This window comes from Corythoichthys intestinalis, chromosome 13, assembly GCF_030265065.1.
Source record: "Corythoichthys intestinalis isolate RoL2023-P3 chromosome 13, ASM3026506v1, whole genome shotgun sequence".
In the NCBI taxonomy this organism is placed as follows: Eukaryota; Metazoa; Chordata; class Actinopteri; order Syngnathiformes; family Syngnathidae; genus Corythoichthys; species Corythoichthys intestinalis.
This window is the reverse complement of record NC_080407.1, coordinates 3,231,538-3,246,833: the sequence shown is the minus strand read 5'-3', so window position 1 is coordinate 3,246,833 and position 15,296 is coordinate 3,231,538. Positions and strand designations below refer to the sequence as shown.

Genomic DNA, 15,296 nt, shown 5'->3' with positions numbered 1-15,296 from the left:
ATGTCAATTTTTTTTTTTTTTATGTGGGATTTTTTCCCCACTGAATGAATGCACTTGTATTGAAGGTTGGATTTTTCTCTTTTTTCCCATTCAGGTCCCATTTTATTTGAATTAAAAAATATTAGAAACTAAAAAAACACATCTTTTTCAGGGGTGCCAATAATTATGGAGGGCACTGTAATTACAGGTGTTTTAGCTCATTTCAATTTATTTTATTTAAATTGGCTATCATTGATTTTAGTATGTGTTTATATTTTAAAAATGTGATTTAGTATTAATTTATATTGTATATTTTATGTTGTATAACTTTAGTTCCCATGTGAATATTAGTTCCTACTTGTTTTGTTGTGGTAGGAGGGTTTTGCATTGAACACGGGGCCGTGTTGGTTATTATTATAGCAGAGAAGACAGCAGTAAATCAACAAAGACAAGTCAACTGTGCCCCGATCTACCACTCAAGATATCTGATGGACTGAAAAAGTGGGTTACGATCAGTGTTGTTAATAACAGCGTTAGAATATAACGGCGTTACTGACGACGTGATTTTTTTTTTCCAGTAATGAGTAATTAATTAATTTTCTCATCTTGACAATGCCGTTACCGTTACTGAGGCGGGAAAGGCGTGCGTTACTAAGTCTGAGAGAGATGAACTCACGGAGACGAGAGAGCAGAGCAGGAGTGGGAAAGACGCTGTTGCAAACGCGATGCTAGGTGGCTCCAATAATACCTGACTGTAGCCATAGCCTACAAACTACGCCCACATGATACGGTGGATATCACATTTTATAGAACTAGATGCAAATGACAGACACGGCAACATGTTCTAAGGACTACATGCGTTAGTAAACAGCCGCCATCTTAAAGCAGTAGACCTCTCAGGAAGGCTCTGATGTAGAGATCCTTCCTAGCGAACCTAAGTAACTTTTTTTTTTTTTTTTTAAATCTATTCATTCATTCATTCATTTTCCATGCCGCTTTTCCTCACGAGGGTCGCGGAGGTGCTGGAGCCTATCCCAAAATGCTCCTAAATCGGCAAAATCTTGACTTAAATCTATCTTTAAACGATGAAACAGTTTTTAAACTTACACATGTAGACAGAAGGGAACTCATGATATAATGGGAGCAATTTTAACAACTTTAACGGTTGATTCACAACTTTAAATGACTTCCACACATAGCAAAGGTTACTATCTAGTTATCGCAATACCCTTGTGTCTAGTTAAGTGGAGCGTAAAGAACCGGGCTAGGGCCAATTGTCCCCAAAACCCTTTGAACTTCACATTGTATGACCTGTTTTTTGTTTTGTTTTTTTGTTTTCAATTTTTTTTTTTTTTTTTTGGGAGAAAAAAAAACATGAAAATTATCAGTAGTTACTTTGCCAAGTAATTAATTACTCTTACATTCAGGTAACTGAGTTACTAACGCAATTACTTTTTGGGAGAAGTAATAACTGTAATTAATTACTTTTTTAAAGTAAAATTAACAACACTAGTTGCGTATGTTTGAAAATCGACCGGATCCACCGTATTTTTACCTGAGTGACTTCCGGTCTGCCCGATCCTAGCTAGTATTGACGCAGGAGGGCCGCGTCTCGCGTCAAATAACAAACTCTGCCGTTCTTTTCTCGTGTGTCGCGTTGAGCCGCTTCTGGGACGCATCTAACACGCGGCCGCGCTGCGACTGGTGTGCATTGGCTGATTGACTTTAACGCCCGCGTTTCACTGCAGCCGCGTTGTCGCGCCATTGACGTTTCTGGGTTATACTGTCCTACCGTGTTGGTCCTCATTATAGTAGAGAAGACGGAGTAAATATAATCTACACAAAGAAATTGTAACCAGATCGACTCACAGCCTCGAAAAGTAAGGGTTACATTACGTCAGAAACTCGTTCGGTACGCCTCCGTTCCGAACCGAGCAGCCCGAACCGAAACGGTTCAATACAAATACGTGTACCGTTACACCCTTATTAGTTACAGATCAGAAGTGAAAGCCCGTCAGGACGTGAAACCGGACATCCGGCAGCCTCCGTTCACAGACTACCGGCAACCGCCCGTGGACTACCGGCACCCCCCGGTGGCCGACTACCGCCAACCGCCCAATCTGGACTACCGGCACCCACCACTGTTGGATTATCGGCCGCAGTTCGCCATCCCCGATTACCGGATGCCGCCGGTGCAGGTGGGCGCCCTGAGACGGTGCAGTCGTCTTCCCGAACGTCAACCAACAACGTCTTTGCTTTCAGCTCTCGCAGGACTTTGACTTCTTCACGGTGGAGCTGGAGAAAAGCCTCAAGGGTTTCGGGTTCAGCATCCGCGGAGGCCGCGAGTATAAGATGGACCTGTTCGTCCTCAGACTGGCCGAGGACGGTCCGGCACTGCGCAACGGCAGGATGAGGGTATGCGCCATTTCCTGAATCCTACTCCGATTTTAGTGTTTAATAGGTGAGGGAACCTCTTGGCACCTCACGATACGATATGATTTGCATACAAAGCTTACGATAACGATGATCTGACGATATAGCGATACAACGATTTTCGATACATTGGTCAGGAAATCATTCTAGGATACTCTACAACAAACTAATAAACAGAAAAACAAGGTTCTGCTGTGAATTGGAATGAGTTTGTCACGAGTAGACGTCCAATCCGTTTGAAGTGGGAGGGTGGCAGCGAATGAACATTCGTTCATTCGCTGCCATCCCTCCCACTTCAAATGGATTGAACGTCTATGGCCGTCAGTGGCAGCTGTACCTTATTGGCCCAAATATAAGATGTTTTTTGCATTGAAATAAGACTGAAATAGTGGGAGTCCCATTCACGACGCTAGATGGCGCCAGATATCATTGAAGTGATGTTCTGTCATGACAGATCTCAGCTACTTTCAAGTTTAACCAGTTTGCATTATTTTATTGCAATGTTTTTCTTTATTATCCTTGATTTGTTTCAAGACAAGTTACAGTTAGACCTCACTTGTTACACCTCACTTTTCGGGCCCCCTTGTGGCCGAAAAGTGTCATTGCATGAAATTGACTTTCCTACATTATATATAAAAGTTGTAAATCAATAAAACTGCAACAAAAATGAATGAAATTAACAAAAAAAATCTTTATAATGGAGAAAAATTATTTTTCGAACAGATCATGTTACTAGCACCTTCGACGATCATTTGCTTTGCATATAATGTTTTTTTTTTTTTTTTTTTTTTTTTTTTTAAATTAGGGGAAGGCAATTTTATTTTTCAAATGATTTTTTCTTTGGTTGAAAATATTTTTTTTGATTGAAGCAACTTTTTTGGGGATTGAATGATTTAGACACAAATGTCCTACCCATAATATGGCCCAGACACAAAAAGGATTGGTTCAATCAAAGAAAGAAAAAAATTGAGTGTTCCAATGCAAATTTTTCATACTCAAATATTTTTTTCGCATTCAAAAACGTTTTCTATGATTGAATTATTATTATTATTTTTTTTTTTTAATCGAAGCAATTTTTTGTTTCGATTGAATAATAAAATTTATTTTTGCATTCATTTTTTTTAATTGTATTTTTAAAAATTGAAAATATGTATTTTGATTGAAGCAACTTTTTTTTTATTGAATAATAAAGACACAAATCTACCTCCATATGGCTCCCCCCAGGGGATACAATTTTTTGACTGGGGTAACTGCATTGGCACGACACCGGCGGGCGTACCATATTCAATGTATGACGATCTGGGCGAAAAGAATTGCTTGGATTTAGAATTCCCCTCAAGAATGATGGGAAACAAAAAAACGCTCATTGTAAAATTACTATGATAAATATTCTTGTAAGTTAATTTTATTGTTGACACTGCGTTTTGGGCTCATCAACATGTTGTGCTTTTTTTTTTTTTAAATTGACACCTTTTTAAAACGATATCTCGATTCTTGACAGGAGCATATCGATAACCTTTTGGGATACAAAGTATCACGATATATCACCATTTCGATATTTTGCCACACCCCTAGTGTTTAACATCTCATCTTCAGGTGGGCGACCAGATCATCGAGATCAACGGCGAGAGCACGCGGGATATGACCCACGGGCGAGCCATCGAGCTGATCAAGTCGGGCGGCAGGCGGGTGCGTCTCCTCCTCAAACGGGGAACGGGCCAAGTGCCCGAGTACGGTGAGTCACCCGTTTTCCGCTTCCTCGATTCCGAGTCCTCGCAGCTAATCCCGTCTCGCGTGGTTGCTGTATCACTAACTGATTGCTCTAGGTTGTCGCCTCCCCTTTTTTTTAGGAATGGTATCTTCCGCTCACTCCATGTGCATGAAAAGTGACACGCATGGCGCCCCCTATTTCGTCCTCATGGGGCACCCCAAGGACACGGTTTGTGACCGAGATGATCGTTTTCTTCTCGCTGTCGTGTTGTGTGTGTGTTCCTATATACTTGGATGCCCTCGCCTCTCCTTGAGCTGAAGGAACAGCTGTCGGTGTGCTACCGCTGGGCTCATTTGCATACAATTTACAGTTATGCAAATCATGTGTTCTTTTAATGTTTGCTCTTCTATGCTTGTGTGTTTTTGTGCAAGACGCTAATTTGCTTTTTGGACATAAATATGGGGACACATATTTGGAGAAACTTTGGATGTGACCCAATACTTTTCATCCAATCTTTGCCTGTTGCCATAGTTACCGTTGGCTTTATTAACTCATTGGCATGCAGACGTGCAAGCAGAAAAAAAGTGATAAAAATGTTTTTTAATTACTGTAAAATCTCAAGTGTCTTGTAGTAAGCATGCACGGTTGCCTAACAAACATTTAAGGTGGTTCTTTACATAAGCGGAGTTTAAGGGGGGCCGGGGGGGGGCGAAAAGTGTCATTGCATGTAAGTGACATTCCTATGTATATGTATATATATATATATATATATATATATATATATATATATATATATAATTAGGGCTGTCCAAATTATCGCGTTAACGGGCGTTAATTAACTTTTTAATTAATCACGTTAAAATATTTGACGCAATTAACGCAGATGCCCCGCTCAGACACATTTAAATGACGGTACAGTGAAACGCTCACTTGTTAATTGTGTTTTATGGAGTTTTGCCGCCCTCTGCTGGCGCTTGGGTGCGACTGATTTTATAGGCTTCAGCTCCCATGAGCATTGTGTAAGTAATTATTGACATCAACAATGGCGGGCTACTAGTTTATTTTTTGATTGAAAATTTTTACAAATTTTATTAAAACGAAAACATGAAGAGGGGTTTTGATATAAAATTTCTATAACTTGTCTTTTAATAACTACAAGTCTTTCTATCCATGGATCGCTTTAACAGAATGTTAATAATGGTAATGTCATCTTGTTGATTTATTGTTGTAATACAGAAATACAGTACTTATGTACCGTATGTTGAATGTATATATCCATCTTGTGTCTTTCCATTCCAACAATAATTTACAGAAAAATATGGCATATTTTATAGATGGTTTGAATTGCGATTAATTACGATTAATTAATTTTTAAGCTGTAATTAACTCGATTAAAAAATGTAATCGTTTGACACCCCTAATATATATATATATGTGTAAATAGAAAAGGACATTTTTTTTTCAAATGATTTTTTTCTTTGATTGAAATTTTTTTTTTTTTGATTGAAGCAACTTTTTGGGGGATTGAATGATTTAAACGCAAATGTCCTACCCATAATATGGCCCAAATAAAAAATGATTGCTAAAATCAAACTTTTTTTAAAGAAAAATTAAGTGTTCAAATGCAAATTTTTGAGCCTCAAATACTTTTTTTTTATGATGGATTTTTTTTTTTTTTTTTTTTTTTGGATTGAAGTGATTTCTCTTTTGAAATTGTTTTTTTGTATGAAGCAACTTAATTTTTTTGATTGATTGAATAATAAAGACACAAATGTCCTAGCCAAAATGTGGCTGACCCAAAGCAACATTATTTCAATCAAAAAAGTTCCTCCAATCAAAAAAAAAAAAAAAAAATTGACTTAAATATAAAAAATCAAATCAAATAAAAATAGCTTTTTTAATGCATTTTGGGTGGTTTCAAATTTATTTTTGCATTCAAAAACTTTTTTTTTTTTTTTTTTTTTTTTATTGACGTGACTTTTTTTTATTGAAAATATATATTTTGATTGAGGCAACTTTTTGTTTTGATTGAAACATTTTTTGGATCCAATAATGACACAAGACACAAATCTACCTCCATATGGCTCCGCCCAGGGGATACAATTTTTGACTGCGGTAACTACATTGGCACGACACTGGATGATGATCTTGGTGACAAGTATAGCTGTCCTGCCAGCAGCCTGATTTAGAATTCCCAAGATTCTCAAGAATAATGGGAGACCAAAAAAAAACTCATTTTCAACTTATTATTATAAATATTCTTGTCAGTTTATGTTGTTGCTGACACTGCGTTTCGGGGTCATCAACATCTTGTGCCCCCCCTGCCCCAAAAGTCAAACTCCGCCTATGGTTCTTTATGTTTTTGGCAGTTGCAGTGGCATGCGCACGTGGCAAAGGTGTGCTTATTTTTGCCAATTTTGACCTTATTATGTCTTCTTTTCTAGACAATGGCATCTCACGGGACACTCGGCCTTCAGCCTCTCCAAGCCTGCCGGAAGTAGCCGTGACGCCCGACAGCCTTCCGCCGGCGGCGAGCAATGGCGGCGGGTCCGCCCGCGAGGGCCGCCGGGCCGCGCCGGGACGGTCCGTTGAGAGAATTCCCGGAAAAAGCGGCTCCCCGGGGCCCTGGAAGATCCCCGGATCGGACGAGCTGCGGACGGGAACGTCAGGCGGGTAACGAACGGACCGAACGAGGAAACCGTCGCCGCTCCTCAACTCCTCCTAGTTTAATTTATTTGACCGCTGACTAAATTATTGGACACCCTCCACCTTAAAAAACTGGAAATTCATCCACTTTTGTTGGAGAAATCAGCCGAACTGAGAAGCAATCAAATGTACGCAGTTTTTCTTATACGTCGACCGGGACACTACGGGAACGCTTTTTCTCAGACTTTGCCTTAACTGGACTGCGTGGGCCCGACAACAATCAGCGTGTAAATAGTACAGAAGGCTGACAAACGACGCCGAGGAGGGGATGGAGTGCCTTAGGAAGGGGCGAAGCGTAGACGTTTTTTTTTTTTCCAGAAGGCTGCTAGTAACCACGACGACCATGCGTGACGTACTGTGAACGGGACCGCGTCACGGGCTCGCTTATGTCCTTAAATGTGCCAAAACGGCTTGTGCATATTTTTTGTCAAATCAAGCGCGTGTGTCGTCTCGGTTGCCGTGGCAATGAGGGACCAGCAAGCACAACGTGGAAGCGTCTTTTGTCTTTTTCATCACTTTCGTCGGACGACCAAAACCAAAACGTGCGTGTGTGCGCGCGAATGTACGTGTGTGTCGGTGTGTGTGTTGATGGCACGCACCTCAGAATCACTGTGTAGTGAGATAACAAACTATGAAACAAAAACAAAAAAAACAAGACTCTGTGTTCTGTCGGCAGTCACCAAGACTTGTAGAAAAGCGGAGCAACTATTTTTATGATGAGAAAAGCAGCACTATGAAGATTTTTTTTTTCTTTTTTGGAGATGGGTTCCCAGAAATCTTGTATGATACTCTGATGAAGAAAATAAAATATTGACAACAACAGCAATGAAAAGTGCTAAGTTATGTTTTATTATTTATATTTGTGGTTTATTTATTGCTCCGTTAACTTCTCAAATTGTGTGTGTGTGTGGGGGGGGGGGCTTAATTATATATTTTTTAAAAATAGAAACATTGCAGCTGATAAAAGAAGTATTGTACTTCATTTGTATTGTTGCAGTGTCCTCATTTGTCCACAAGAGGGTACTGCAGCTGGAAAATCGACATTGTTATTTACAGAGTCCACTGGAGGTCAGTGTTGACACATATTTAAGGCTCGCTTTAATATTGTTCACTACGTGTGTTGCAATTCTTTATTTCAAATATTTGTCATCGTTCAATCTCAATCACACTTTCTCTTTGTGTGTTTTACCGTCACCTACGCTTGAACTTCCCCCCCCCCCCCCCCCCCCCCCCTTCATACTTCCTCTTTCAAAACGGCACATGGTGTTAAGGTAAAATACTTGATTCAATTTGAAAACAAATTGACTAAAAACTTATCATGTTAATCTATGAATCTTCATAAGTACCAAGGGCGTAGGTTTGGTCTCAACATTGGTAGGGACGACATAACGGCATAACCTGCATGTACACTTTTTGCTTGGAACGGGACATTAATATGACCAGATTACTGAATGGGGGTCAGGCATAAACGGGTTTTAAGGGGGGGGGGGGGTTATTGCATGAAATTAACTTTCCTATATATATAAAAGTTGTAAAGCAATAAAACTGCAACAAAAATGAATGAAAATAGGGTAGGACAATTTTATTCTTCAAATGGTTTTTCTTTGATTGAAAATATTTTTTTTGATTGAAGCAACTTTAAGTCTTCAAATGCAAATTTTTCAATCTCAAATATTTTTTCGCATTCAAAAACATTTTTTATGATTGATTTTTTTCTTTTTTTTTTGATTGAAGTGATTTTTCTTTTTGAAAAATACATATATTTTTTGAAGCAACTTATTTTTTGATTCAATAATAAAGACAAAAAAATTCCTGGCCAAAATGTGGCCTGAACACACATCAACATGATTTCAATCAAAAAAGTTGCTTTAATCAAAAAAAAAAAAAATCTTTCAAAGAAATATAGCCTTCAAATGCAATTTTTTGAGTTTCAAATTTATTTTTGCATTCAAACACATTTTTTTTTTATTGAAGTGACTTTTTTTTAATTGAAAATATATATTTTGATTGAAGCAACTTTTTTTTTTTTTTGATTGAATAATGAATACACAAATCTATTAAATGACACAAATCTACCTCCATATGGCTCCGCCCAGGGGATACAATTTTTGGGGTAACTACATTGGCACGATGCCGGCGGGCGTACCATATTCAATGGATGACGATCTTGGCGAAAAGTATTGCCTAAGCAGCCTGATCGAGAATTCCCCTCAAGAATGATAGGAAACAAAAAATACTCATTGTCAACTTATTAATTTTATTGCTGACACTGTGTTTGGTGGTCATCAACATGTTGTGCCCCCCTGCCCAAAAGTCAAACTCCGCCTATGGGGTCAGGGCTACATTTCTCACCAATATAAACCTAATGAATTGATAGGCTAAATGATTAATGAAAAAAATAAAATGGCCATTGTAGAATCAGTTATGCATTTCATCCCAAATGAAAGCATTTATTTTGTTTTGTGAAATGTAGGGCTCTCAAATTTATCGCGTTAACGGGCGGTAATGAATTTTTTTTTAGTTAATCACGTGAAAATATTTATCGCAATTAACGCATTCGCGGTACGACTCATTCACGCATTGCTGCAAACAGCCTAGAATGGCGCCGTTTTACTTATATACAGAGATAAGAGGCAGAGTGGAGTAGATACAAGCATTCATTGGAGCCGTGCTTTTAATTGGCAAAACCTTTGTCATCTTTCCCACAGCAACTATAAATATTAGGGTTGTTCCGATCATGTTTTGTTTTTCTTTGAGTATCTGCCGATCCTGATATTTCCCAATCCAATTGCTTTTTTTTTGTTGCTCCCGATTCAATTCCAATCAATCCCGATAATTTTTCCCGATCATATACATTTTGGCAATGCATTAAGAAAAAAATGAATAAAACTCGGACGAATATATACATTCAACATACAGTACATAAGTACTGTATTTGTTTATGATGACAATAAATCCTTAAGATGGCATTTACATTATTAACATTCTTTCTGTGAGAGGGAGCCACAAATAGAAAGACTTTGTATATTGTGACCAAATATTGCCATCTAGTGTATTTGTTGAGCTTGCAGTAAATGATACTGTGGCCATGCCCAAATGCATGATGGGAAGTGGAACCATGACTGTGCGTAGTGCTACCAATTGATATATCTTCTCTGCGTTGGGAAATAACATAAGGTGTTAAGAAAAAGATCAATTGCTACCTTGCTTCCCCACATTGCTTCCCATGATATTTCTAATCGAAGGGAGAAGGATTGTAAGGCTTTAGCCAATTTAAAAAAGGCTCCAAAGGCTGCCAAAATTCACTCTGCTCATTTTACACTGCCTTTTATCTCTATATATCAGTAAAATGGCGCCATTACAGATTGAGCGCGACACTGCGTGAGTGGGTCGTGCAGCGCATGCATTAATTTCATTAAATATTTTAACGTGATACTTATTTTTTTTTATTTATTACCACCGTTATTGGGATAAATCTGATAACCCTACCTTAAGCCTAAACTAAAGACTCTGGAGGAGTGTAACATACTATGTCTGTAACGTTAAATACAATTAGAAAACGATTTGATTAAAAAATATATATATATTTAAAAAAGGCATGGCCGATATTTTTTTGCCAATTCCGATACTTTGAAAATGACATGATCGGACCCGATCGATTGGGACAACTCTAATAAATATTGTGGGAAGCGACGTGAGGAAGAATGACAGGACTTGATCTTTATCTTAACACCCTGTAGTGTACCCAACGCAGAGAAGATATAGCATTTGCAGCCACCACGCACAGTCATGGTTGCACCACTTCCCATCATGAATTTGGGCAGAACAGTCACTACAGTATCATTTACTGAAAGCTCAATGAATACACTAGATAGCAATATTTAGTCACAATATACAAACTCACATTTATCCTTTAAGAATTACAAGTCTTTCTATCTGTGGATCCCTTTCACAGAAAGAATGTTAAGAATGTTAATGCCATCTTGTGGATTTATTGTTATAATAAATATATACAGTACTTATGTACAGTATGTTGAATTTATATATCCATCTTGTCTTATCCTTCCATTCCAACAATAATTTACAGAAAAATATGGCATATTTTATAGATGGTTTGAATTGTGATTAATTACGATTCATTAATTTTTAAGCTGTGATTAACTCTATTAAGATTTTTAATCGTTTGACAGCCCTACTTAAATGTACACCTTATGCCTAATATATACAAACCACAATAAAACAGAATTGTTGTGGAACTCAAAATGTTGACTGGACAGTTATGGACTATGCACATTAAATCATTAGTAACATCAAATATTACACAAAGTATATCAGTAGCTATGTCCTTAATTCTTTCTGATAGTTTTCCCCTGACCTTTTTACTGCAATAATATAATGAAAACCTGAAATTATGGCTTTTAGTTTTTGGCCTCCCCAAGATTTTAAGTGGCCACCCCTATGAAAAATTTCTGGAGGCGCCACTGCTTAAGTAATATTATTTAGAAGCAAGGCTACTCTTACTGTGAATTTTTTTGGCGACTCTAGTCTAGCCACTTCTGGTCAGGTCATAAGCCAATCAAAAGGGGACCATTCAGCAAATGAGAAGGGATAAATAAGTCTGAACATAATGAAAATAATTTACTTACTAATGGTAGGGTCTGTTTTATCCTTACAACATATAATTCAAATAAGGTTGCCTAAAAGTTGGTGGGGACAATTTGAGTTGGTAGTGTTATGTCCCTAACCATCCTTACGAGAACCTACGCCCTTGATAAGTACTGAAAGTTATAAGAAGTCAGGTGACTCATAGAACTTGTTTTACCGGAAGAAACAACTTATCTAGGCGGCCCAAATCCATGTAGATACTTGAGTGTTAATTTTTCATTTTTATTTTAAGATTTGAATGTACGGCGGTGTCACATTTTCTAACATCACATGTGTATAGATGGCAGTGGGTGGTCCAAAATGGCTTGTTTTAGAGGTGTTATCTTAGTAGGCTCTGTGCAGACACTTGCCTACTCATACTCGCATACTTGACATTTTCCAGACACGGCTGCCGCTGCTGAGCCTGTTCTGCCATGTGCAATTTCTTGATCATTGAGGGAGTATTTACTGGCAGCATGAGTGGCGATTTTAACTCAATAGACATTCAATATTGTGACTCGTTTAATTGTGCTGCTGATGTTTATCACTAGTACACGCCCATCCATTTGTACTATGAGGGTTAGCAGCTATTAAAAGGACTTTATTTGGAGTTTATAACGAGTATACGTCCGATCCATTTGAACTCGGAGGTCTTGCAGCGATCGAATGAATGGATTCGATGTCTATTAACATAACAAGCTATATAGCTTACGTAGCTATATAGACTATATATTTAAGTCTATGTATGTATTATTATATAGCAAAAACATAGCTTATGTTGGTCTTAACAGAGAGCAGCTGGATTCAGCCATGCGAAATGAGTTATGTTATATTAGTTTTATTGATTTTGGGTGGACACACTGCCCTCTAGTGGCAACTGTGAATGACATAACTCATTTCACATGGCTGAATCCAGGAGCTCTCTGTTAAGACCAACATAAGCTAAGTTTTTGTTTCATCTAATGTTTTTTAATGCATTCGTAATTTAGTTTATATGTATATTTAGCTGTTTTTTTGCGGGAATATGTGTTTGAACCATTTGAACCATTTGTTAAGAACATTGTTTAAAAAACAAACGTTCTCAGTTTATAGCATTTAAGCTATAAATGGATATTGAATACATGGAACAAATCCAACTTCGTAGTAAAGAATTAAGTAACTGTGTGGCTATCTGTAACACATCGGCGGAGTTTGATTTTTGGGGCGGGGGGGGGGGGGGGTCAACATGTTGATGATGACCCCGAAACGCAGTGTCAGCAATAAAATTAACTGACGAGAATATTTATAAGAATAGTTGACAATGAGCGTTTTTTTTTTGTGTGTTTCCCATCATTCTTGAGGGGAATTCTAAATCAGGTTGCTTGGGACAGCTATACTTTTCGCAAGATCGTCATCCATTGAATATGGTACACCCGCCGTTGTCAAGCCAATGTAGTTACCCTAGTCAAAATTGTATCCCCTGGGCGGAGCAATATGGAGGTAGATTTGTGTCTTTATTTTCAATCCAAAAAAAAGTTGCTTCAATCAAAATATATATTTTCAACCAAAAAAAAGTCGCTTCAATTTAAAAAAATGTGTTTGAATGGAAAAATACATTTCAAACTAAAAAAAAACAAAAACAAAATGCATGTGAAAGTTTTTTTTTTTTTTTTTTTGATGGAAGTCAAGTTTTTTTTTGATTGAAGCAACTTTTTTTTGATTGAAGTGATGTTAATTTGTGTTTGGGCCACATTTTTGCAAGGATATTTTTGTCTTTACTAATCAATCAAAAAATAAGTTTCTTCAAAAAAATATAGATTTTCAAAAAGAAAAATCACTTCTATCAAAATAAGAAGAATTTCAATCATAGAAAAAGCTTTTGAATGCGAAAAAATATTTGTGATTAAAAAATTTGCATTTGAACATTTAATTTTTCATTAAAAAAGTTTTCTTTGATTGAAGCAATCCTTTTTGGGTTTGGGCCGTATTATGATTAGGACATTTGTGTCCAAATCATTCAATCCCAAAAAAGTTGCTTCAATCAAAAAAAAAAAAAAAATTCAATCAAAGAATCAAAATCAAAAATCATTTTTTTAAAATATGTTTTTCTAACAAATATATTAGGGCTGTAAATGATTAAAAATTTTAATTGAGTTAATTACAGCTTAAAAAACAATCGTAATTAATCGCAATTCAAACCATCTCTAAAATATGCCATATTTTTCTGTAAATTATTGTTGGCCTGGAAAGATAAGACACAAGACGGATATATACATTCAACATACGGTACATAAGTACTGTATTTGTTTATTATAACACTAAATCAACAAGATGGCATTAACATTATTAACATTCTCTTAAAGTGATCCATGGATAGAAAGACCTGTAGTTCTTAAAAGATAAATGTTAGTACAAGTTATAGAAATTTTATATTAAAACCCCTCTTAATGTTTTCATTTTAATAAAATTTGTAAAATTTTCAAACCATCTCTAAAATATGCCATATTTTTCTGTAAATTATTGTTGGAATGGAAAGATAAGACACAAGACTGATATATACATTCAAATTACGGTACATAAGTACTGTATTTGTTTATTATAACACTAAATCAAGATGGCATTAACATTATTAACATTCTCTTAAAGTGATCCATGGATAGAAAGACCTGTAGTTCTTAAAAGATAATGTTAGTACAAGTTATAGAAATTTTATATTAAAACCCCTCTTAATGTTTTCATTTTAATAAAATTTGTAAAATTTTCAAACCATCTCTAAAATATGCCATATTTTTCTGTAAATTATTGTTGGAATGGAAAGATAAGACACAAGACTGATATATACATTCAAATTACAGTACATAAGTACTGTATTTGTTTATTATACCACTAAATCAAGATGGCATTAACATTATTAACATTCTCTTAAAGTGATCCATGGATAGAAAGACCTGTAGTTCTTAAAAGATAATGTTAGTACAAGTTATAGAAATTTTATATTAAAACCCCTCTCATTGTTTTCATTTTAATAAAATTTGTAAACTTTTCAATAAAAAATTAAACTAGTAGCCGGCCATTGTTGATGTCAATAATTACACAAGTGCTGAAGCCCATAAAATCAGTCACACCCAAGCACCAGCAGAGGGCGACAAAACTCCAAAAAACACAAGTAGCAAGTGGACATTGCACTGTGCTGTCATTTTAATCTGTTTGAGAAGGGCATGTGCGTTAATTGCGTCAAATATTTTAACGTGTTTAATTACAAAAATTAATTACCGCCCGTTAACGCGATAATTTTGACAGCCCTAATATGTATATATATATATATATATATATCAGATGGAAAGCAAATTACCGTCTAAGGTGCTCAAAAATAATTTTGACCCATCATAAAAATCAGTTTTTTTTTTTTTCTTATTTCATTCATTTTTGTTGCATGCAATGACACTTTTAGGCCACCGGGGGGGGCAGCCCCCCCCCCCCCCTTAAAATCCGCTTATGCTGTAACATTGACGGTGATACACGTCTACACTGAATGAATTGATGGAAAGTAATGGCTGTGTCCTACATGCGCCATCAATCTAATTCTCAGCAGTATAATTCATCTTGATACACTTTGTGCTGAACACCCACCGAATTCATCAGAGTAATCAATTACAGGGGACTAATTGCGTTTAATTGATAAAAACGTCTCACTGCGGTGGTTTTTCGCCTCACTTGGAAGAAATTCCAACGGGATTCGGACATTGTGAGGCAAAAGCATGAGGAAATGGGTGGGGCTACGGGCGGGGTGACACACACTGACTGTACCCGCTCATTCAGCCTTGTGCGGGGCGGGCGGCTTCCA

General features: G+C 36.9%; 1 protein-coding gene across 3 annotated transcripts in view; it reads left to right on the top strand.

The window, feature by feature from the left end:
• Window positions 1-7,651, top strand: part of magi2a (membrane associated guanylate kinase, WW and PDZ domain containing 2a) — a 139,033-nt gene extending 131,382 nt beyond the window's left edge. For 2 of the 3 annotated variants that reach the window (XM_057854161.1, XM_057854162.1), the window contains 5 exons: window positions 1,970-2,177; window positions 2,242-2,394; window positions 4,009-4,147; window positions 4,263-4,351; window positions 6,568-6,773. In XM_057854161.1, the coding sequence (XP_057710144.1) occupies window positions 1,970-2,177; window positions 2,242-2,394; window positions 4,009-4,147; window positions 4,263-4,351; window positions 6,568-6,624 (646 nt within the window). In that variant the 3' untranslated portion in view covers window positions 6,625-6,773. Of the gene's footprint in view, window positions 1-1,969; window positions 2,178-2,241; window positions 2,395-4,008; window positions 4,148-4,262; window positions 4,352-6,567 lie in introns of all 3 variants that reach the window. The other variant, XM_057854160.1, reaches the window with a different exon arrangement.
• Window positions 7,652-15,296: the final 7,645 nt, after the last annotated feature.